Here is a 26527-nt window from a genome sequence, read left to right as displayed (position 1 = left end):
ATATTCTTGTGTCCCTCAATGAACTATAAAGAAAAGGATGTTTTTTGCTCTCCTTTCAACCCATGGAAAGTGTCAAAGACAACAGGTATTTTCTGTACTTGCCTGTTCCTAACCTGAATTAGCCACAATATCTAAGGACTGGAAAGTGGCAAATTCTACATTTTTAATGTTCAGATACATTTTAAATATCATTAAATGCATTTTTTAATTAGGTAGTGTAAGGACATGAATTTGATAAGTATCACTCTAGTGATTCCTTGTACACCAGAGCCCAGGCTAGGAGAGAGAGAAATTGTTTTAAAAACCATTTAGGTGTGTGGATAACAATTAGTTCACTGACATGAGGGCTTGATAAGAGTGAGCAGTGGGATAAACCCATCAGTGGGATGCAATGGACCTTGTAAAATGTCTACATTACACATTTAGAAGCATTTGATTAAGCAAATTACAACACTTTAGTGGCGGTATTAAAAATTGCCTGCACCAGATTAACAACTTAACAACCACCCACCGCAGATATACTGTGGTAGAGCAGCTCTGTCCCACGAAATGAAGTACCTGACTCGCGCCCATTCGCCACAGAGGAAGCTGATCATCAGGTCTGGCAGCTGCAAATGCCGCCGGGTACCCACGATCGCTCCTCGTGGAGACAGAATGGCGGTCTGCCATTGTAAACATAGCAGACCACTTTTCTGTGAGTTATGAACACAGGGATCCTTTTATTTAGGAACACAGATCTTTGTGTTCATGCAGAAAGCCCATGCCCCCCAGTTAGAAAGTACCCCCTAGGGACACATTTAACCCTTTGTTCGCCCCCTGGTGTTAACCCATTCTCTGCCAGTGTCATTAGTACAGTAACAGTGGATATTTTTAGCACTGATTACTGTAGTAATGTCACTGGTTCCCCCAAAAGTGTCAAAAATGACAGTTAGGTGTCCGATCTGTCCGCCACAATGTCGCAGTCCCCCTAAAAATTGCTGATCATTGCCATTACTAGTAAACGAAATAAATAAATAAATAAAAATGACATTAATCTTTCCCCTAGTTTGTAGACGTGATAACTTTTGCGCAAACCAATCAATATACACTTATTGGGATTTTTTTTTACCAAAAATATGTGGTAATATAATAACATGAGCACGTGACTGAGTAGGACCAATGTACTTGAAAGTCTCTTGGTATATAGGCGGCACCTGACATGTTTCGGTCTATAAAGGTATATGTCCTTCTTTAGAGGTGGCACTGATTAACCTTGGACTTTTTAAGTTCACAGTATCTATGAATATAAGAAAATTCATTTTCAATAATAACAAGATATCTCAGTAGTGTACTGTAGTACACTTGTGATCAAATATCACCAAAAGAAAGCTCTAATTGTGAGAAAAATAGACATCAATTTTATTTGGGTACAGTGTCGCATGACCAGGCAATTGTAAGTAAGTAACGCAGTGCCGAATCACAAAAAATGGCCTGGTCATTAAGGGGGGTAAATTCTTCCAGGTTAGAAGTGGTTAAAAATGTCCTGCCGTCATTTTCGGGAATTTTACTAACACATGCAGCAAGTTCAGTTGGCTCCTAATAGCACCACTTTCACAAAGTGGCACTTTGGCTGTGTGAAAACGAAATGCACAAACAAGAATATTGGATGTATTTACTATTGAGAAGTGTATATACCTATAATTTAATTTAGTCTTCAAATCATAGTTTTTGTGCAGGGATATTACTTTCCTAAATTGTATATTTGCACAAAATTTCCTATACTTCATCCTTTTAACCATTAATGATTTGATTTTGCAAAACAAATTTGCCTTTCACTCAGCTTGTTTGACCATTCTGTACAGTGAACTTTAAAATGCCCTAGTATTCCCTGGCTTTATTTTTAAGTCTGATGATTGGAAAATTGCTAAAAGCATGTCCTGTAGGGAAGATTGCTACAAGCAAAAGTCTATCAAAGTTACGTCATTTATATGTGTTCATTTATAACAAATAAATCAGGGAATTGAATCATGCAGCTACTTTTAAGGCACCCCTAAGCCAAAACTGGATCTTCTAAAATTGCTAGTAATCGCTTCTACTATAAAATATTATATGTACATTTATTAACTTTTCAAAATGTAAAACATAAATGTCACTCACATAAATTTGTATGTTACACTTATATCTTAAGAGACATACATTTAACATAACATACTAGCTGTGTTTGGCAGCTGTACATATTCTTCTTTTCAAAATGCTGCCATTAATCAGGCAATTCTGCATCGAATTAATACATGTTTTTTTATTAAACAACAAATATGTTATACCTACCTGCTCTGTGAAATGGTTTTGAACAAAGCAGCCCCGATCCTCCTTCTCTTGGGTCCTCCCCCCTTTCGAGTGTCCCCTAGCAAGCCGCTTACACATGGTGCAACTCGGCCTGCCTCCTGCTCCCTCATCACTGGATTTAATTGACAGCAGTGGGGTACAATAGCTTCCATTGCTCTCACAGAGTCCAGTGAAGAGGAAGAGAGAAAACAGCGCTGCTGCTCTTGTGCACAGTGATGGACCAAGATCAGCTGCTGTAGGTTTTGAGGGGCTCCGCCCCATGCGTTTTGTCACAGCATCATGTGGCTTCCAAAGGGGAATATTCCCTTGAGGGGGTCAAGTGATTCCATGTCGAAACCCATTTAGGTTGAGCTTTTGGATGATGTCATCACATCATTTGGAACCCTGGAAGTGTGATATTTACTATAGGCAGAATATATGTGAATTGGGCATTCATAAATGGTCTTTTGGAGAATTAAAGCACTCTGTAGTACTTTATTTTTCTGGCTATCACTTGGTGGAATAGAGAAGTGAAAAAAGCTTGCATTTATATTTGGACCAAGGTCACCTTTGACAGTATGAACAAGAAAGAAGCAGTTGGATTAAAGAGTATCCTATTTAAATGAGCACAAGCTATTTGTTACCTTACATGTCATGGGTGGGCCATACATTTAAAGAGTGCACAACTGGTGGAGGGGTGTGCACAGGAGACGAAAAAGTATATATTGTGTGTATCACAAGAAACACAGAAAACTAAGTGAGAGACTATTTTTTGCATAAGGACACTTTAATGTGGAAGATTGTAACTTTTTGAATACTATTGTTTGATAGTTAGTATTGGGTTACAGGGGATAACAGCACTATACTTTTTTGTTATAATTGTACAGAAACTTTTCAAACTGAATCAGTGTGTTTCAAGTTGAATTCCTATGATTATAATAACTAATGTTAAATTATTAGTTAAATCAACCCTTGTCTACCATGGTAAGTTGATTTGATTGGTGAATGACTTTCAGGTTGAAGTGATTTGGCAGCTCTAGAGCTTCCCTTCACTTTTATGGGGCACTGAAAATGTGCTCCTCCACTGGCAGTGCCTGTTTAGCTCCCCAGGCCCTCCCAATTCTCCAGGGAGCATGGAGCTGCTCTAAATGGCTGCACCATTGAAAGCAGGGGGTGATCTGGGAACATTCATTTCCCAACCCCCCTGTGACTAATGAACCTGGAGGTAACATGTATTTTGTCACTTCTGGGTTCACAGCTGTCATTTTTTCAGCTACTATAGCCAGGGAAGCAGCTAACCAAGCACAATCTGTGCTTGTTTAAGCTGCAGTAAGGAGCAGGGGAGACATTGGGGGGGGGGGGGTCTAAAAAATATTACATTACTTCTGGGTACACAGCTGTCATTTACCAGCTACTGTAGCCAGGGAAGCAGATAACCAAGCATGTTCTGTGCTTAATTAGCTGCAGTTGAGGGTAGGGGTGACTTTGTGGATCTAATATAATAAATAAAAAAAATGTAAAAAAAATGTAAGTACCCCCGTCACCCCTGTACACACCCCCAAAGCAAACAAGCAGTGTAGGGCAGAACGTGTATGTAAAAATACAGGGCACTACACATGTGAGTTATCGCTGCACATCGGAGTGAGAAAAATTTTGGGTGGAAAATGTTGGGTGCCATTGCTTTTTGTGAATTTTCTGGGCATGTGCAATTTTAAGGCTTGGCATGTTTGGTATCTGTGTACTCATTGCAACCCCATCTTTTATATTTTACCAAAAATGTATTTTACTGCATTCTTTCCTGAAAATATGAATTCAATAAATATCTATGCAAATATTACGCAACATAATAAACTTAACTTGCCACCATTTTATTCTTCAGGGTCTCTGCTTTCAGGAAATATATAACTGTTTGGGGGTTTAAAGTAATTTCTAAAATAAAATGCAGACATGAGTGTGAAAAATCAAAAAATTGCCCCACCAAAGAAAGATTCTAGATTAGAGTACATTGCATTCAGTCAAAAAAGTGCACTACTACTGTGCAACATGTATGTTCTCTTTAGGCACTTTGCCTCTCGCACCTGTTCGCCCTCTATGGCAGGGGTAGGGAACCTATGGCTCACGAGCCAGACATGTCTCTTTTGATGGCTGTATCTGGCTCGCAGACAAATCTTTAATAAAGGGGGGCGTGTCCGGACGTGAGCCGCGCTGGACGTGTAGTCCCAGAGCTCCGCCGCGTCTACCACTCAATCCAGTGTCATCCGCGTAGCTGTGCCCAGTGCCAAGGAGATTTCTGCACCCATCGACGGTATACTTTGTGGGGTACCCACTGCTACCCTCAGTTCATCTCTGGGTGACCGGATTGCCATGCTACGGACCCCGCGGCCTACTCGCGGTACCGCCGCCACCTCGTGTGCTGTGCATCTGAGGGCCTTGGCAATCTCCGCCCGGTAAGGAGACCTGTCATCTGTTCCCTGTGCCCCTGCTCTATGGACTAGAGCACATGTTACATTTCTGCTATTGACCTGTTTATTCGGCAAGAACTTTGTTATTACTGAAGATAACAAGGTAATACATACGTATATTGTTTTTTTTTTTAGGGACAAACAAGGCTTTCTTTTTGTGATATTGCAATAATGATTTTTTCATTTTTTTGCAATCCATAGACCAGCCTTTTTCAACCAGTGTGCCAAGGCAACCTGGGATGCCTTGAGACTTCTTCAGGGGTGCCTTGGCAAAATGCCTAAAAATTGATCAACAATTGTATACAGCCAGCAGGTGGATCGAGCCTGCCTTTTAGTTACACAAAGCCCCAGTTTTCATTATGCACCATTACAGCTTTCTAGACACTGGCATCCTAACAACCAATGACGTCATCAGTTAATGAGGAGAATGTGTGTTGTCTCCACAGCATCCTTGTTTGACCCTGCTGTGCCTCTCTCCCTCAGCACTGGGGTGACATTATCTGACTGACAGAGAGAAATTGAGGGAGAAGAGTAACATTGCAATACTAGACAGTACCAGTGTGCAAAAGTGTATTTGCTTTGTAAGAAAAAATCACTTTAACTTTGTGTGTCCTACGTGTGGATGTTGCTGTTATATGTAAAGCTACTAGAATAGTTTTTTACATTTTAGAAAGGGGTGCCTCGAGATTGTCTATTAAAGGGTGACTTCACTGAAAAAAGGTTGAGAAACACTGCCATAGACAATAAAACACGACAAAACTAAACAAAATGCACGTTTTCCATTTTTTTGAGCAGTGCTTGTTTAAAAATAGCGTTACTGCACATAAAATGTGCACATTTTATTCTGTAATTTGTCCTGTTACAATGACACTAAAATTATGATTCTAGTACAACGCACTGCAAAGTATTTCATAAATGAAATAAAGTATGCATTTTTTTTACTATTTAAATTGATGGTTCACACCTGATGCAGTCCAGCACATTTTTTCTGCATCAAAATTGCATGGACAGTAGATTATATGGGTTCCATTGGTATAGTTCACACCAGTACAGTCAGTTCCTGTGCGTTCGAGTGCAGAAAAAAAAGTAGAACATGCTGCATTTTTTCTGCACAGAACTGTACTGGAACCCAGCAAAATGCATAAAGATCGCGCCAGAACACGATGGAATGCATCTAAATGCATCAAAAATGCACTGGAACACATCACATGAAAATTAAAACCTCAGGAAACTTTGGTAAAAAACAAGAACACATTGAAAATGCATCAAAAACACATAACAAACGTGCGTGCAGAATCACATCTGGAGTGAATTTTTGCAGTGGGAACTGTAAGAAAAATGCACCTGGAACGCATCCAGAGTGCGTTTTTGTGGTGTGAACCAGCCCTAAGCATAAACAATGTTAAATATGTAAAACAATTAGCAAACAAACAAAAAAAAGGTTAAACAGCTATTAAATAGGTTTAATAGGTAATACAATAGAAACAAAAAAAAAAATCAGCAGGATAATAATAATCGAAGGGAGAAGGAGATAAAGTAGTTAGGTAGGGCTAATTAGAGTAAACTAAGGGTTGATAAGAGGTAAACAGAGAAACATTTTATTTACAAAGAAAAAAAAAATTTTCACTTGTCAAGTCTTTTTTGAGACATCATCTGTAGATCTAAATTCATCTCTTTGATCAGCAGATGAATGAATAGAAAGATACAGATGTAACAATATGTTACATTGTATCTTTGTATAAATCTCAGTCTGGCTCAGTGTAACTGTAATGCCAGCTATGATTAATTATGATACATTGGGAAGGGGAGTCCCAGGAGCAGGGCAAAGAGACTGGACTTGCTAGATATGCCCTGTGTACAACTATGACGTTTTTTGGGCATGTGTAGCATGCCCAAAGTCTGCAACTTGTTAAATACAATGATACAATTAGAGATGAGCTCAGGCGTGTTCGAGTTCGTACGTGCCAGATCCCACCAAGGGGTTGACACTGCACTCCACTAATCACAGGCAGTGAGACATTTCCTGATCTGTGCAGCTGGGGATCGGGAAATGTCTCACTGCCTGTGATTAGTGGAGTGCAGTGTTGACTTCTTGGCGGGATTGGGAACATACAAACTCGAACACGCCCGAGCCCATCCCTGGATACAATACAAGATTATTATTGCTAGTATGAAAGCCCAAGGAGTACTGACCAGTTCTGCCTTACCCGAACATCTGACAGTAGAATAACAAGTTAAATACCCATGTACTGTAGGTCAAACCACATTAATGTATTAGAGGTCTCTGACATAAAATAGATGTTTTCTTAAAGTATATGTGAACCCTTACTTTGTAAAACAAGTCATTCTGTTTAATACAGAAACGCAAGGCAAAATGTTTGTGTGTGTGTGTATATATATAATTATATACATACATAGTTCCAAGGATAACCACTGCACTCTATGCTTGAAGTAAATGCCCAGGTGCTCACCCACAAAGAAATCCATAGAAATCCAAAACTGGTTTAGAGGCACTCATAGATCTTGCAGAGGAGGAAGATAAAAAACAGCAGTGTTTTTTTGTCAACCTTTCGATGAAGCTCAATCGTTCTTTCTCAACACACTACAACTTGGAAGTGAACAGAATAATACACCAAAAGTCCCACCCACCATCAACACCCCCCTAGTGATGACCTCACAAAGTGCAAGGGTTAAATGACACATGCAGGTTAGAGGCCAAAGAAAGATCACACAAGGAGTTAATCACATTAGTTAATCAAAAAAGCAAAATATACAAAATCCTAGCTTGAATCAACAATAGCTCCTACATAAAAATGGCAAATTGCATAAAAAATGGAACAAACAAAGCATGTAATTACCATTCACAAGATGCCACCATAGCACATGATAAAAACTTGGGCATCGGCATCTTGGGGGTCCTTCTCGGTGTGATCACAGCTGTAACGGCCGTTAGTCTGCAGCCCGGCATCTAGGAAGTGACGTCACGGCCCTAGGATGCACAGGCGACCCCTACTCCCAGATACAGCTGTGATCACACCGAGAGGGACCCCCAAGATGACGATACCCAGGACCATCTATTATTAGCCAATGCTTGCTTTTATACTACTCTTGTGAGTAAGAATTTTTTATACTTTATTAAAATGGTTAACTGCTACACTTAGAAGGGCACTTGTGGTTTTCTCCACTTTGTTAAGAGGCCCATAGTAACTCTAGAGGAGCTGCAGAGATCTACAGCTCAGGAGGGAGAATCTGTCCACAGGACAACTATTAGTCGTGCACTCCACAAGTCTGGCCTTTACGGAAGAGTGGCAAGAAGAAAGCCATTGTTGAAATAAAGCCATAAGAAGTCTCATTTGCAGTTGCGAGAAGCCATGTGGGGACACAGCAAACGTGGAAGAAGGTGCTCCGGTCAGATAAGACCAAATTTGAACTTTTTGGCCTAAAAACAAATGCTATGTGTGGCTGAAAACTAACACTGCACATCACTCTGAACACACAATCTCCACTGTGAAACATGGTGGTGGCAGCATCATGTTATGGGAAAGCTTTTCTTCAGCAGAGACAGGGAAGCTGGTTAGAGTTGATGGGAAGATAGATGGAGCCAAATACGGGGCAATCCTAGAACAAAGTCTGTTAGAGTCTGCAAAAGACTTGAGACTATTGTTTAGACCAAAGAATATTCATGTCTTTGAATAGCCAAGTCAAAGTCCAGACCTAAATTCAATTGAGAGTCAGTGGCAAGACTTGAAAATCGCTGTTCATAGATACTCTCCATCCAATCTGACAGAGCTTGAGCTATTTTGCAAAGAAAAATGGGCAAATATTTCACTCTCTAGATGTACAAAGCTAGTGGAGACATACCTAAAAAGACTTGCAGCAAGAGGGGGTTCTACAAAGTATTGGCTCGGGGGGAGGGGGGGGGGCAAAAACAAATGCACGCAACACTTTTCAGATATTTTTTGTAAAAAAAATGTGAAAAACATTTATAATTTTTCTTCCACATCACAATTATGTGCCATTTTGTGTTGGTCTATTACATAAAATGCCAGTAAAATATATTTACGTTTTTGATTGTAACATGACAAAATATGGAAAATTTCAAGGGGTATGAATACTTTTTCAAGGCACTGTATCAGGAAGTTCAAACTCTCATCTACCACTATGCAGATGAAATGAAACAAATAGAAAGGGTCTCTTTCAAGATAAGCATCCTTGATTTCTGCACAAAAGTTTATCTTTATCTTTTAACTACTGGGAGGATTGAGAGGGGATTATCTAAATCTATGGATAAAGCAGAAATCCCTTTAAAAAAAAAAAAAATAAAGTAAAAAAAAAAAAGCAAAAACAAAATAAAGGTTAACAAAATTTCTTGTAACCATGTCTCTCTATTTTTGTTTCCTTTTTTCTTTTGCATTCAACCTAGATTCCCCTGCTATCAATAACTCTTAATCAAGGTCATTTTAAATGCATAGCTACTTGGCAAAAATAATAACGCTGACATTTCAGATGAACTTTTTAGCATTCTTCTGTATTGCTAACCATTTTACTCTAATACCTTTACAGATCTGAAAATATGTTGGATTTAAGTCTACCTAAAAGAATAGGGTGATGGCTCTGCTAAGAAAGCTACTGAATTCTAATGGGAAGGTTAGTGTAATTGCTGGAACTGTGCACTTTATGGAGAGCAGATGAAAAGTGTAAATGAAAAAATCTGAATGCTGCCATTCTCCAAATCTATAATACCGACAGTATGGAAGACCTACAGACTGCTTATGTTCAATGCTGTACCTGTAATGCAACCACAGTTGTACTGATTGTATAATTGGGATGTAATGTTTATTTTAAAATGACTTTTTTCAGCACAACCTACCCTTAAAACGAAATAATTGCAGTTATCATTAAATAATTTATAAAAATGTAATAAGTGCAATGATATGGCCTTTCACAATTCTGTATGTCGAAAACAAAAGCAAATAAGGTCCTACATTAAAGTTTGCACCCAAGCTCTACTGTAGATAAATGGCCTTATAAAGTCTTTCTAAAAACAAAAGTGGACACTTATCTATAAAGTAATCAATAAAAATCCATAGCCTCATAGTTCTGAAGAGCTGATAACTAGTTGGCTGCCATATCATCACTCAATGCTTCCCTATTATCATAAACATGGACAATAGACTCACTTTCAATTATCTAACAACAGTATGGTGCAAAAAAAAAAAAAGAGATCGGTTTATATAAAGCAAACCTATAGTGATGACAATATTTCTGCCATTTTGATGCAATGGCAGGCACCCTGGTTTCTGCAGATGGCTTCAACATTCTTCTGAAATGCCCCATAAGCCTGAAATCTGAGGCACTCAATTAAAGTAACACTAAACAATATCCTTATTCTCCTAAAATAATTCATACACATCTACTTACATACACATCATCTACATAATGGCCATATAGCCTATTTTTTCACTTTCAAATATTTTTTTATTGAAAAGATCAACAGATATCATAACAAATAATATATAAAGAAATACCATTGTATTGAGTTAGGTATAGTATAGGTAAGGAGAAAAAAAACTAGCTACAAATGGCCTATCTATTGACAATCATGTGTAACTAAATTCAAAGCAATAAGACTATTACTTATCGAGCTGTTCGAGGGTCAAACTAATGTATATAGACTCAGTCTGAACAAAATAACATTCAACAGTCCCTCAAGGGTAGGATACTGTGGTCATCCAACTGAGTAATGGCCTAGTTACAACACTAGAGATAGACTATGCAATCCAAACACAATGGAAGGTACCTGAGAGAAGAGGTATAGCCTATTTTTGCATTAAATTGTTTCTTACTGTGTTTTTCTGAATTCATATAATGTCCTTTTTGAGCTCCTATACTATCCTATGCTATTTTTGGAATGAGCAGTGCATAGTAGTTGCAGTCATGTGCAGTGATCCATGCACACAAAACATTCCATAATTCACAGTCCATAGTCCCTAGTCTATCTCAGGAGCTTGCAAGAGACACTGACTACATTACCACCAGTGTTGGGGTAACTAGTTACAAAGTAACTGATTACAGTAACTACATTACTTTTTTTGGTAACTAAGTAATGTAACTAGTTACAATACTAATATTGGTAACTACACTACTTTACTAGGCTATAGGAGGTAACTACACTACTTTACTAGACTATAGGAACGCGCTTTCCTGCGTTACCCAAGCCGTGCGATACAATTATTATTTTGAAGAATAGAGAGGGATGAAGTTTATGTCTTTTTGTTGCACTTTATGTTTTATTCTGTTTTTTCAGGTTTTGTTCTCATGTTTCCCAAAGCCTGTGTTTATACAATAAACTCTATGCAGAAAGAGTGTCATGTATCTTCTTCTACACAGTCAATTAACCACTTTACCACTAGAGCATTTTGCTGTCTTACGTCTGGGCCACTTTTTGCGATTCGGCGCTGTGCGACTTTAACTGACAATTGCGCGGTCGTGCGACGCCGTACCCAAACGAAATTTACGTCCTTTTTTTCCCGCAAACAGAGCTTTCTTTTGGTGGTATTTGGTCACCTGTGCGATTTTTACTTTTTGCGCTATAAACAAAAAAAGAGCGTTTATTTTGAAAAAATAACAATATTTTTAACATTTTTTTATATGAAATTCCCCCCAAAAAAAGATGTAAAAACCGATTTTTTTTTAAATTTTTGGCCAAATTGTTTTCTGCTACCCATGTTTGGTAAAAAAAAATTGCAATGAGCGTATTTTGATTGGTTTGCGCAAAAGTTATTGCGTTTACTAACTATGGGAATGATTTCTGTCATTTTTGGTGTTTTTTTTTAACGCGTAATGGCGGCGATCTGCAATTTTTTTTGCGGGACTGCGACATTGCGGCGGACAGATCGGAGCCTTGACTGACATTTTTGACACTTTTGGGGGTACCAGTGACATTACTGCAGTAATCAGTGCTATAAATATGCACTGTTACTGTAAAAATGACACTGGCAGGGAAGGGGTTAATTTTATTGGAGAGGGAGGGGTTAATGTATGCCTGGTGCTTACTAACGTGTGGGGGGGGAGGTGACTGAGTGAGTGAGGGACAGATCGGATGTTCAGCTATGCTGAACACTCCGATCTGTCACTCCCTGTCACTTAGGAGATCAGCCCGCTCTGTTTACACAGGCGGCTGGATCTCCAAACTGGATTCCCCGACGATCGAGGCAGAGCAGCGGCGATCGCCGCTGCTCCTCCCCTGGCCCGACTCCCGCTGTGAATGAAAACAGCGGGAGCGCGCCTCCGGCGGCGCGCGAGCGCCGCCTACAGGGGGAGGAGTCTGGCGACGTGGGTCTACGTCGTCAAACGATAACGAGCCACTTTGCCGCAGTAGTACTCCGGTACTCAGCGGTAAAGTGGTTAAGAAAGAGGAAAGTAAAGTAATAAGTAGTGAAGTTACTTTTCAAATGCAGTAACTAGTAAAGTAATCTCGTTACAATTTACAGAAGTAACTAGTAACTAGTTACATTTTTTGAGTAACTACCCCAACACTGATTACCACATGCTGTGGAACCATGAAGAATGAACATAGCCACCCTCTAAATGTAAGTTGGATGACAGGAGTTTTTTTTACCATGTATATTGGAAGAATGCGGGGCTAAAGGATTGTTGGGGCTTTATGTCTCTGATGATGTGTTCACCAATGTGGACCCTGAGTTGCCATTTAATTTTCCCAATGTAAAATTTACCACAAGGGCACTCTTATCATGTACATCACCCTCGTAATAGAACAATTTATTTATTCACCAATGTTGAAGGTTCTCCTACCATCTACATATCGAGCAGCACTTTTGAGCAGATACACATCCTAGCATTGCAACAGGTGTGGTTGGCAGTTGATTGGATGGGTAGTAAGAAGTAACCCTGACACTGGATATAAATTTGCTATGTGCTTATAAGGAATGTATTTAAATCTTCGCTAAACTGTTTATAGTTAGTTCTTTCAGGAGTGTTTAGCTTCATAGCCAGCCTGTGTCTGCTTGCTCACTTATATTCTTTACAAATCTTTTGGCTTGCTATTTGCCTAACTACATGATTTCGACTAACTTCATAGCAATACCTACTAATCCATGATTTGGAATAGATATCTGCATGGATGTACTTCTCTGCTGCTATCATCCTTAATCACGCTTTCTTATCCGCATAACAAATTTTGCAAGTTCTTATTTGACATGATTTACTAGGGACTCTGAGGGCATGGTGTCACTAAGAATAATATGTACCATATGCTAAGATGACATTATATTCTTGATTTCATATCATTTATGCCACCCTTTGCTGATTTACCAAATCCAAAATTTGTATTATGAACCACCTGCTTTAATTTAGTTCCATTGTTAGAAAAAGCCCCATGGCAACACTACAGGTGGAGAGCTAAAGTCATTGCCAACTATTTATTTATTAACCTGTGAATCATCTAAACAAGGGACCTAAATCTATACAGGGGATAATCGTCTAATTAGGAGATAGGTGACAATAATCCTAAATGGCAGATGCCTGTTAAGGTGGATGTGTTTTATATTGGCCCATGAGCCAATTCTCTTTACAGTATGTGGCTGATATGATGTCTGATAGTTAGTCTTGATTGTGAGTTGTAGACAATGTTGTCTTATTTCAGTGTGAAGGGTGGAGAGTATAACATTATTTTATCTATATACTTTTGTCATTTTGATAACTATTTGATAGCAATAAATTACATTTTGTATACTTAGTAGGGGCCACGTGTCTTTTTAGAGGTAACTGCTTTATGCAACTGCAGTATCTTTGCTGCAGTCACTATATATGGTATTATAGTCACACGGACCACGCCAAAGTCTGTTTTTTATTAATTTTGTACAAGCAAGAAACTTCCCTCATCTAAGTGAGACCAATCCCTTGTTTTTTTGTGTATCACATGCTCTCTCCTAGACAATACAGCTCACAGTGTGAACATTTTTGCAGTCCTGTCAATCTAGAAAGCAATGGAAAGGACTATATGTGGACAGTTGGTGACCGATAAGCTATACGCTCTGAATTCAGGAGCAGTGCAGCATTGTTCCCACACCATCACAAGTAGCTGCATTAGGTACTCCCCTGGCAGGCTTAAAGGGTTTGTAAAGGCAGAAGGTTTCCTATCTTAATGCATTCTTTGCATTAAGATAAAAATCCTACTGTTTGCAGCAGCCCCCCTAATACTTACTTGAATCCCCTCTCTATCCAGCGATGTCCACGAATGCCTAAGCCATCCGGGGCTCTTTCTCCTGGTTGGCTGAGACACAGCAGTGGCGCCATTGGCTCCCACTGCTGTCAATAAAACTCAGTTAGCCAATCAGGAGAAAGAGTTTGGAGGCTCTGGTGCCCCCATAGCAAGCTGCTTGCTGTGGGGGAACTCAACAGGAGGTAGGGGCCAGGAGAGCCAAAAAGGGACCCGAGAAATGGAGGATCTGGGCTGCCCTGTGCACACACACATTACGCATTACACAGAGGAGGTAAGTAAAACATGTTTGTTATTTTAATAGAAAAAAGGAGACACTGCAATCACTTTAACAGGTATTTGTGGGACTTTGCAGGGGGACTAAGATAAAAGCGTGAGTGACAATGCACTTATGATTAGGTGCTGCCGCACATAGATTATTTTTCTAATGGGAGGCCATAGTTTAACTTTAAGAAACAGATATTATAACTTTAAGAAACAGATATTATATTATAACATTACAGTGGATGGCATGTCTGACAGGCAATATTTTACAAAATTAGATTCAACAATAAAAAAAAACAAAACAGAAATTTAAAAATAAAATAGGATCTTTTTGAGCAACGTTTATGTTTTTGAAGACATACCCCTAGTTCCAGAGCCTCGTTGAGCAAGCCATTCCTTTTGCTGTGCAGGTATGCAGTTGAACTTCCCGTCTTGGCCACTTTGATTCTTGCAAGCCTGGCTTTCTGTATGACAGAATAGACAATATTACCACTAAGTTAAACATTTGCTTTGAAAATGAATGTGGAAAATTACAAATATATAACTTGTGCAATTCTATTTGAAGTATAACGACACTTTAAAATGCATTAACTCTTTTGCAAATACAATCTTGAATGTATTTCCTATAATGATATACTGTCAGCATTATCACACAATACTATACAGAGTATATAGGGCCATTTACGTCACTCACTGCCCCTTAATGACTTTACAGTCTAGCAGCTAGAGTTTCACTGTGGGCTAAATACTTCACTATTAAAAACAAATGTTACCATCACAACCGAAGCGAGGAAAGTAAAAACAAGAAACTACATTTTTCAATGCGAGAGTGCTAACCACCTAGCCATTTTTTTTTAAGATGGCAACTGCTTTATGCTCTGTAACTGCATGTTAAAGTACAAAAATCCTGTTAAGTCTTCACATTTTACAAACATGCTATATACCTTAAACTCAATGACATTTAAATAGAGGAACAATCCATCCATTTTCCACCTTGTTTTGGTCTGTTTAATGCATCATTTTAATAGATTTTTGCAAAATTAGTATATTTTCTAATTTGCATAATTAATCTATACCCCAAGAAGCTTGCAGTTTGCTTCATTGCTCCACTGTGTATAATAAATTATCCTATAAAAGTATATCAGAAGCTAAAACTTTTTTTTTTTTTGGAAATTTCACTTTACTTCCTGTTGCCCAGGCTAATTTTCAGCTCGTCTCACTTTGAATGACAATTGCGCAGTCATGCAGCACTGCACCTATATGACATTTTTATAATTTGTTTTAAACAAATAGAGCTGTTTTTTTGGTGGTATTTAATTACCAATGGGTTTTATATTTTTTGAAAAAAAAAAATAAAAAGAAAGAAAATGGCAAAAATGTTTTTCTTCTTTTCTGTTATACAATGTAGCAAATAAATTATCTTTCTTTATAAATTCTTTGCAGCACTGGGGTTGTGGCTTAAACCTCCATCACAATTATATGTTTTAGAGTTTGTTTGCATCACAAATTTAACATTCATTTGTCTTAGTTACAGCACTGGGATTGTAGGATCACTAATCACTGTGTATTGTTCATATACAGTATCTCACAAAAGTGAATACACCCCTCACATTTTTGTAAATAGTATATTTTGTATATAGTATATTATATTTTTTCATGTGACAACACTGAAGAAATGACAATTTGCTACAATGAAAATTAGTGAGTATACAGCTTGTATAACAGTGTAAATTTGCGGTCCCCTCAAAATAACTCAGCACACAGCCATTAATGTCTAAACCGCTGGCAACAAAATTGAGTACAGCCCTAGGTTAAAATGTCCAAATTGGGCCCAGATTGTCAATATTTTGTGTGGCTACCATTATTTTCCAGCACTGCCTTAACCCTCTTGGGCATGGAGTTCACCAGAGCTTCACAGGTTGCCACTGGAGTCCTATTCCATGACGACATTACGGAGCTGGTGGATGTTAGAGACCTTGTGCTCTTCCACCTTCTGTTTGAGGATGCCCCAGAGATGCTCATTAGGGTTTAGGTCTGGAGACATCCTTGGCCAGTCCATCACTTTTCATGGTTCCCTCCATGAACTGTAGCTCTCCAGTGGTGGCAGCACTCGTGCAGCCCCAGACCATGACACTCCGATCACCATGCTTGACTGTAGACAAGACACACTTGTCTTTGTACTCACATGTTTGTTGCTACACACGCTTGACACCATCTGAACCAAATACATTTCTTTTGGTCTCATCAGACCACAGGACATGGTTCCAATAATCCATGTTCTTAGTCTGCTTGTCTTCAGCAAACTGTTTACGGGCTTTCTTGTGCATCATCTTTAGCAGAGGCTTCCTTCTGGGTCGGACAGCCATGCAAACCAATTTAATGCAGTGTGTGGTGTATGGTCTGAACATAGTCAGGCTGACCCGCCACCCCGTCAACCTCTGCAGCAATGCACTTATACATCTATTTCCCACCATGCTGAGCTGAAGTTCAGTTTCAGGGTCTTGGCAATCTTTCTATAGCCTAGGCCATCTTTATGTAGAGCAACAATTCTTTTTTTCAGATCCTCAGAGTTCTTTGCCGTGAGGTGCCATGTTGAACTTCCAGTGACCAGTATGAGATCGATAACACCAAATTTAACACACCTTCTCCCCATTCACACCTGAGACCTTGTAACCTTAACGAGTCACATGACACCGGGGCCTGATCCCAGGGAGAGAAAATTACTAATTGGGCCCAATTTGGGCATTTTCACTTAGGGGCATACCCACTTTTGTTGCCAGTGGTTTAGACATTAATGGCTGTGTGTTGAGGTATTTTGAGGGGACAGAAAATGTACACTGTTATACAAGCTGTACACTCACTACTTTATATTGTAGCAAAGTGTCATTTCTTCAGTGTTGTCACATGAAAAGATATAATAAAATATTTACAAAAATGTGAGGTGTGTTCTCACTTTTGTGAGATAATGTATGTTTGCAGCAATCTATATTACCTTAGTGTGGGAATTTTACATACTATTTTATTACACATTGGGTATTATCCAGTGATCTGGATTAAATATTTGTAATTTCTATTTTGTTTTGTATTGTTGTAGCACTTAGATTGTGATATCACAGATCATTCTAGATATTTTTCTAACTATATACTGTATATCCACATAGTGAGTAAAGTATCACATGATCAAGTAGGAGTAGAATTACACTATTTTTGTTTTAGGGTGAGAGTAAGAGACCTTGAACTAGCCAAAACTCTTTTCATGTGTTCACTGTAAGAAAAACACTGAACAATAATTGTGTTCATTAAAGGACATTGTGGGGTAAACCAGTGCTGTCGAAAAACACATTGTTAAGACAAAAGTAGAATTCTTTGAAATAAAAATGCAGATCTATGTTTGGAGGAAAATACACCAATACTGTACACCTTATCATAACTTTGAAGAATGATGAATTAGGCTTCACGGTTTGAAATGTTTTGCTGCCATAGTGCCTGATGTGCTTAACCACTTGCTGACCGCCTCACGACTATTTACTGTGGCAGTCAGCCCCGCACAGGCAAAGTAACGTAGTACTACGTCGCTCGCCTGCGAGCCTCTAGGGGGCGAGCGTGCGCCGCCGGAGGCGAGCGTGCGCCGCCGGAGGCGCGCTCCCGCCCCTGCTAGGTCACGGACATTCCAGCGCAAGTGACCGGTGGCACCGATGTCCGCCGGTCACTCGCGATCTAGAGAGGGAGAAAGGCAGGCGGCTGATGTAAACAAAGCCGCCTGTCATTCTCCCTGGTGTAACTGCAGAGATCATATGATCCTGCTATGTAGGATCGTATGTCTCTGTGGTTACATGAAAAGCCACAACCCTTTACAGTTAGAAGCACGCCCCTAGGGACACATTTAACACCTGCATCTCTAATAAAGTTAACCCCTTCCCTGCCAGTGTCATTTTTACAGTAACAGTGCATATGTATAGCACTGATTACTGTAGTAATGTCACTGGTACCCCCAAAAGTGTCAAAAATGTCAGTTAGGGGTCCAATCTGTCCGCCGCAATGTCGCAGTCCCGCAAAAAAAAATCGCAGATCGCCGCCATTACTCGTTAAAAAAAAACAATAAAAATGACAAAAATCTTTCCTTTAGTTAGTAAACGCAATAACCTTTGCACAAACCAATCAAAATACGCGTATTGCGATTTTTTTTTTTACCAAACATATGTAGCAGAAAACAAATTGGCCTAAAATGTTAAAAAATTTTAATTTTTACATTTTTTTGGGGAATTTCATATAAAAAAATTGTCACTTTTCTTTGTTTATAGCGCAAAAAGTAAAAATCGCACAGGTGATCAAATACCACCAAAAGAAAGATCTGTTTGTGGGGGAAAAAAGGACGTCAATTTAATTTTGGCACAGCGTCGCAATTGTCCGTTAAATTTACGCAGTGCCGAAACGCAAAATAGGGCCTGGTCAGGAAGGGGGTAAAATCTTCCGGGGCTTAAGTGGTTAATATAGTTGACTTTGACTGGCATGTGTCTATCTTCTACGTACCTACAATAACCCAAATAGTAAACACAGGCCTAAATCAACAGGAGAATGGTTGAAATGTAAGAAAATGTGTACCCTGTAAATCATAATACAGACTTAACCCAACTGAGATGTTGTAGCGTGACCTCGAGAGAGCTGTTAACTAAAGGAATCCCAGAAATATCAAAGAACTAGAACAGTTCTGTAAATAGAAAAAAATCATGCCATTCACTCAGGGGGACATTTATCATTTTTTTCGCACAGCAAAGCAAATTTTAACAGGAGCATTGAGACAGATTATGAGTCTGATAATATTGCAGCTAGCTATAATTAATGTGGCAATAAAACAAAATAAAACCTGCTCCTGACCACTTAAATATGCATGTGTTTTCAATGAAAATCTTAGTATTCTCAATACTCTCTGCACACTGATATACACCCTTGCATACCTATAGAAAACTATTGCAAAATACAAGGATTATTTGCTAGTATATATCTAAAATACATGTTCAACCTGACTGACTGATCCCTCAATGGTCAATCAGTCCCTGCTCTACTCTACTATACTGTGCAAAATGCCAAATATGCACATATCACTTTAACTTATCAAAATGGGGTAATTTGACCCAGTTGGAAGGCTGATTTCAGTTTCTGATAAGTAAAAATCTCTCTAAACCTGATAAACTCTGTCCTAAACCCAAAGGTAATTATGTTGTAGACCTTTGCACCTGCATGCTAGGATTACAAGTGCAGGGGTCACAATTACATAAAGATCCAAAAAAACTGTTGCATAGACTTTTTGTAGCTGAGGGGCAGCTTGACTTGCATCTCATTTTGTTGCAAATAGTCACTGCTGGTTAAAGGGGCTTCTTTCAGTTGAGTTAGCTGGACTTTAATCACTTCAGCCCTTGAAGGTTTTACCTCTTAAAGTGTTTGTTACCCTAAAAAAATAAAATAAATAGAGATCCTGTTTCCTTATAGCAGGTTAAATAGCACAGAGCTTGTGTTGTTTAACCTGCCCCTCTGGAAACTGTAAAAAAGCTAGCTGATCCTGCCATTTCCTGTGTCCCCCTCTTTGTGCTGACCACAATAATCATGGCTGCTCAGCCCTGACTACTGTGGTCAGCTTACGTCCCTTCGTCATCCGCTGTCTCCTCTCTGCTCTTTCCTGTCCTCCCCCCCTGCCTGTCAGCTCAGGAGTCTGTGTCTCTGTCTCCGCCCCCCCTGCTGCTGTTAATAAAAAACTAAAATGTAACTGCCAGCCCCTTTATTTCAAGCTCCTATCCTGCACTGTATAAGTGTTTGTAAGAAATAAAGCCTCTAAATATCTTTTTGTGAAGTTGCTTCAGGCCGGTCACGTGACTCCCGGCTGACATCAGAGGGAGTGCTCGACTCCTGCTGCAGCCCTGGATTGTAGTAGCAGAGTGGCCGGGAGTCACATGACCGGCCTGAAGATACTTCACAAAAAGGTATTTAGAGACTTTGTTTCTTACAAACATACAGTGCAGGATGGGATCTTGAAAGAGAGGGGCTGGCAGCAAGGCATAATTTAGGGTTACAAACCCTTTAATGACCAGGCCATTTTTTGCGATAAAACACTGATTATGTGATTATGTGACACTGTACCCACATAAAATTAATGTCCTTTTCCCCCCAAAACAGAGCTTCCTTTTGGTGGTTTTGATCACCTCTGCATTTTATTTTTTGTGCTATAAACAAAAAAAGACCGACAATTTTGAAAACTTTCCATATACTAAAACGTATCCAATAAAAAAATTGAAAAAAAAAATCAAATTTCTTCATAAATTTAGGCCAATATGTATTCTTCTACATATTTTTGGTTAAAAAATCCCAACAAATGTATACATAGGCAGATTGCAGTTCTGTCTCTCTGGCTGATGATCGTGGGTGCTGGAGGATATAGAGTCCTCAGTACTTGCTGATGGGTTGCCGCTGTGTATAATTACAGCAGAAGCGAGCGGCCAGCGGCACACATTTGCGCCCCCTACCCGGAACTGCAGGGTCACGTATATATACACGTGATCCTGGGCACAGCTGCCACCCTGTAGCAATAAAATGGCTATAGGGTGGTCGCTAAGTGGGTACAGTCTGTGAACTTTTACATTTTTAACATTAAATAGGTTTTTAAAATGTTATCAGTCCTAAACTAAATCATAAAAATGCAGTTAAAAATTAAATAAAAAAGTTCATATACAGTATGTTAATTTGTTGAGTAAAATGATCCTTAACAATCCAATTTTACTAGTTTAGTATACGCCCAAACTGGCATTATAAGCTGTCTTACTAATTACTGGACTGATAAAGATGGAGGAACTCAGAGGGATAAACACTAACTGATATCAACAGTAGTGATGAAGGGTGACCCTTTTATATCATAAAAGTCATACACATTTTTGAGCTCAAAGTCTGGCTAAAATGGAATCTGGGCTCTATTTATTCTACTTTTGGTGCTTTTCTCCATGCACACTCATTTTACAAATTAAATTCTCTCAGTCAACATTAACTATGCTTTTCCTTATGCTAATAGCCCTATTAAATAGAGAGGAAGGTATATTGTATTTACTTGTTTTGATTTTTCTTTTTTTTTTTTACAATTCTTCAGTTGCTTCCTGGTTTTTGGCCTAAAATAATGGCATACATCCTAGAAGCATTCATGGCGCTTTTTTTTTCTTTAAACTGAAGGAGGGGAGGAAGGGAGGGCTTTCTCGGATAAGCACACCCTCCTGCCTGCAAATGCATAACAGAAGGATTCCAGCAAGTAAATACTACATGAATTATCTGCCCCTACTCGCGATGGCTGTGAGTAGAAATATTGGGGGGGTTTCAAAGTGATTTCTCCACAAAATAAAGCATTGAGACATGGATAGTTGGCTAAGTTTGCTTTGAATAGGAAAAAGAAATTAAGTAGCGTTTTCAGTTTGTGGTGCTCAGATACTGGTAAGTTCTAATTTAAAGCATAGTTCAAATTCCCATTGCACACCTTCCTAGATATATGCACATCAGTTGTGGGTGCTGCAGCAATCGCCAGCTGGACACTGGATCTATCACAGGTACATACTTATTTGCCAGCACACCAAGGATCTTCCACAGCAGTCCAAAGAAACTTTTTATTGCAAAAGGATCACATCAGAATAGGTGCAACGTTTTGGGGTCACACAGGACCCCTTCGCCAGGCCTGATGAAGTGGTCCTGCGTGACTCCGAAACGTTGCACCTATCCTGTGATCCTTTTGCAATAAAAAATTTCTTCGGACTGCTTTGCAAGTTCCTTGGTGTGCTGGTGAATATGTATGTATCTGATTTAAAGCATATCTGTAAATATCTTAAGGAGTCTTTTGGTGATTTACCTCCAATTCTTCTTCTTGAGTTTGTACCCCAAATGAGGCCATTATGAGGAGATCCTACTCTCTCAGATTTTTCTATTGATTATATATTATTGAGACAAAAACAGATAATGGGTAGGAACATCAAAAACTTTCAGGCAGATAGGAACAAAATAAGGAACTATCTTATCCCAGGGAGATCTTGCTGTTTGAGTACCCAAGACATATTCTGTTAGGCTGAAATTATAACTAGGTGAATTGACACTTTTAACAAATTGTGTATATTAGCATATTTTAACTAAAGATACAATGCCATTTTAAGAGCCATTCACTTAGAAATCTAGGTAGATCCAACTGTATAATTGCAACTGTATTTGACATCTGCTTTTCAAATATGTTGCAAAATGTTATTTTTGTGATTTTTGACGATAAATATGTGGCAGTCATATTTATATAGCAATCTGATGAGCAAACTTGTAATGATTATTATACAAATTTGAATGTCACCACGATGCCTTATGATATGCGTTATATAGATGAATGCGATTTCAGGACAGAAATAAACACATATTTTTGGCAATAACCATCATGGTTCTTGTAGCTCAACTGAGCAATGTAAGATATAGCAATGAAAACATTACAGATATCCTTTGTGACTGATTAAAAGAAACTGTAATGCTTCCATAGAAGAGAACTGGCTGGCGTGATAATGTATTTCTGCGCTCAAGATTCTACACCCTTCCCTGTCTCTAATAGAGTGAATCAAGCAACCATTATCACAAGTCATCAAACGGTACCATTTCCTTTCAACGTAGATGATTCTTTTTCGGATACTGGCCAAGTACTTGTAATATACTTAATCAAATGCACCAAGTGATCCCTCTCTTGTATCTGCTTTCAAAAAAGCCTGCATCCTTTGCTATTTTTTCACTCGCAATGGTAAATACATGAGAATAGAGACTGTCATAATTATATTTGGACACAATTTAGACTGTAATATTTTGATGAGCTAGTGCAGAGCTGTCCTCCTCTCTACCTAATTAATATTATTTAATAACATTTGATTTGAAAAGGTACTAAAGTGTTGTAATTGTAGAGGTACATATCACTGCTATCACTGTTCCAAAACCTAGAAATAATGAGCACTTCATGAATAGTCTGCATTTGTATTGTGCTGTACTTCTAGCTGCCAACCTGTTACACTTTATTCTGACAATCTGGCTAATATCAATTGGCAGAGGACGGAAAATAAGATCCAGCCTCTAAAATACAAAGCTTCATAGTAATGCTGAAAACCATTTATTGGCTGGAAAGGAGCGGCTTCAACTGTGGAACAAGCGATTGGCATTTAGGTGAAATTAGACTGATACTTCCAGTTTTCTTTTTTTTAATTAAAGCAAAAAACACTCCAACACACACATTTGCCAGAAAGATATAAGCCCAATAAACAGACATATTGATTGTCATTCCCATAGCAAGAGAGCCATGATTGCATGGGCCTAGCACTGGGTAGATGACCTAAAGGCTAAGTAAACCTTGCAATTTATTATTTATAATTTTTTTCCTTAGGAGCCTGCAGAGCCGTGCACCAACATAAATGATCAGCTCGTGTCCAGGATAGTTAAAAAAAAAAGGATAGTTGTCTGCTCTTACCTTCAATATGGTTAGGCAATTGACTGAGAGCAGGAAGATCAATGAACTATGAGGACGCTCACCAGTACTTTCACAACTCATTGAGAAACTACAAGCTGTCAGCCCAATGGCTGAAGGTACTTGTAGCCTATTCATTCACAGGAAACTGGGAATAAATGATGCAGCCATATTGGCAGAGCCTCATATGGCTGTGCTGTTTTCAAATTATGACAGGGTGGGCAGGGAGAACATCCCCCGCTTGCTGTCATAATGAAGGCTGAGGGGACTGGAGCACAGTAATATGTTACATGTTACACCCCATATACGGGTGTAACATGAAAAGTGTTATAAAAGGTGAACCTATGAGTTCATTTCATGTGCAAGCACCTTCCCTACGTGCTACTCCTTGCACTAAAACTAGTGCTAGCGCTAGGCTTTAGTCACTTATCAGTTTACATAATGAAACAATTTCAAACAAACAAATTTACTTGAACAATTTTTATATATGCAAACCAATGAATCACTAACAAGCTTCCCTTTGCTCTTTGTAATCTCTGCAGTTGAAATCCCTGGTTCACACGATTGCCATCTCCAGTGCAAAGCACTGAACTTTGCAAAGAACACAGCAAGAGACTACTTGGAGTGGAGAGCCAATAACCCCAGAAATGAGAGCACACTGCCGGAGTCCCTGAGAAACACGACAAGCTAAGGGGTGTGTAAGACCGCCAGTATGCAACCACAACTGAAATAGCAGTTTGGGTAATTTCTTCATTAGTAGTGAATCTCCTATCACCAGCATTGCCGGGTTCATTAGGGCTTAGACAATAATCAGATAAATACCCAAGTAGGTGATGTTGTTAACCACTTGCTTACTGGGCACTTATACTCCCTTCCTGCTCAGGCCAATTTTCAGCTTTTAGCGCTGTTGCACTTTGAATAACAATTGCGCAGTCATGCAACACTGTACCCAAACAACGTTTTTATAATTTTTTTCACACAAATAGAGTTTTCTTTTGGTGGTATTTAATCACTACTGGGTTTTTTATTTTTAGCTAAAGAAACAAAAAAAGACCAAAAATTGTGAAAAATATTTTTTTCATAGTTTGTTATAAAATGTTGCAAACAGGTAATTTTGCTCCTTCACTGGTGCACTTATGAGGCTGATGGGCACTGATAGGCTGCACTGATGAGCACTGATGAGGCGGAGCTAATGAGGCTGCACTGATAGGTGGCACGGATGGGCACTGATAGGTGGCACTGAATGGCACTGGTAGGTGGCACTGATAGGTGACACTGATGATGAGGCACTGATTGGCAGCACTGATGGGCAATGATAGGTGGCACTGGTGGGCACTGATGAGGCAGAACTGATGAGGCTGCACTGATAGGTGGCATTAACAGGCACTTATAGGTGGCACTGATAGGCGAAACTGATAGGTGACACTGATGAGGCACTGATTGACAACACTGATGGGCACTGATAAGTGGCATTGGTGGGCACTGATTGGCAGCATTGGTGGGCACTGATTGGTGGCACTGGTGGGCATTAACAGGCACTTATAGGTGGCACTGATAGGCGACACTGATATGTGACACTGATCATGAGGCACTGATTGACAACACTGATGGGCACTGATAGGCGGCACTAGTTGGCACTGATTAGCAGCACTGGCGGGCACAGATTGGGACCGTTGTACCTGTAACAGGAGACGGTTACCAGCTTTCTTCTATTCTCCTCATGCTAATCGTGAGGAGAAAAAAAAGTCGATAACCGGCTTCTGTTTACTTCCGTGATCAGCTGTCATTGGCTGACAGCTGATAAGGGGGTAAAGGGCCGCTGTGATTGGCCCTTTACCCTGTTCTGTGATCAGCTAAATTCAAAGGACTCGATGATCACAGAGCGTGCCGCCCTGCAGGGGATATGCAAGCAGTGCAATCACAGGAGGAAGTCTATTGACGCCCTCCCAGCACTGGAAGCTTGTGCTGTAGCCGTCTTTCGGCAATAGCACAGGAGGAAAGTGGTTAATAATATTTAAAAAATTATAATTATTATTGAAACTGGAAACTGGTGTAGGATGCAACCTTCTTCAAGCAAATTCTAGGCAACCTCAGTTATTTTCTAGAGAGTGTAGTGTTTGTTGGATGCAAGAAACAGATGATAAGTCCAACAAGGTATAGTTAAAATAATACAATAACAGATTCCTTAAGAGTCCCCTTCAAAATACTAAGATCGTCTGTTTATATCTTAGCAAAGATCATATAAATACAACAAACATCCAGCATACAGTATAAGTTCAATCTATATATGCATCTAGGTGTCTTTCATGCTTACAAACAATTAAGCTATACCCTAGGCCATTGGTCTCTCTTTTAGCAGTTTAATCTTCCCCTTGATATTCATTTTTTTCATTTTGTACTAAGATGGTAAGGAAGCTGATAGGTTGATCAAACACTCTTGATCTTGTTGTTAAACAAGATGAAAAGACCCTGTCAAAGATTGGGAACCCACTCCTACTAGGGGTGGAGAAGCTGACCAGTATTTGCAGCAGCTGGGTTGATGGTGGCAAAAGCCACAGCTTGGACACACAGAGGACCTGGCTGGCTGTTAGTTTAAAGTGGAGTTCCACCCTAATTTAATACTTACCTCCATCTTCTCGCTCCGGGTCACCTGAAACAGAAATGGATAATCGCATTTTTTTTTTTTTTTTACTTACCTCGTAGCGAAGAAAAAATACTTACCTTACTTCCTTCTTCCTCCTTCCTCGGCCGCGGCCC

At 39.3% G+C, this 26527-nt stretch overlaps 1 protein-coding gene across 3 annotated transcripts in view; it reads right to left on the bottom strand.

Moving 5' to 3' along the window:
- KCND3 (potassium voltage-gated channel subfamily D member 3) overlaps positions 1–26527 on the bottom strand; it is a 752547-nt gene that overhangs the window by 56702 nt on the left and 669318 nt on the right. For all 3 annotated transcript variants that reach the window (XM_082248475.1, XM_082248473.1, XM_082248474.1), the window contains exon 5: positions 14634–14735. In XM_082248475.1, the coding sequence (XP_082104601.1) occupies positions 14634–14735 (102 nt within the window). The remainder of the gene's footprint in view (positions 1–14633; positions 14736–26527) is intronic.

Source organism: Pelophylax lessonae (genome assembly GCF_965119305.1).
Source record: "Pelophylax lessonae genome assembly, chromosome: 2".
NCBI lineage: Eukaryota > Metazoa > Chordata > Amphibia > Anura > Ranidae > Pelophylax > Pelophylax lessonae.
The sequence above is the reverse complement of the archived record's forward strand: the minus strand, read 5'-3'. Positions and strand labels throughout refer to the sequence as shown.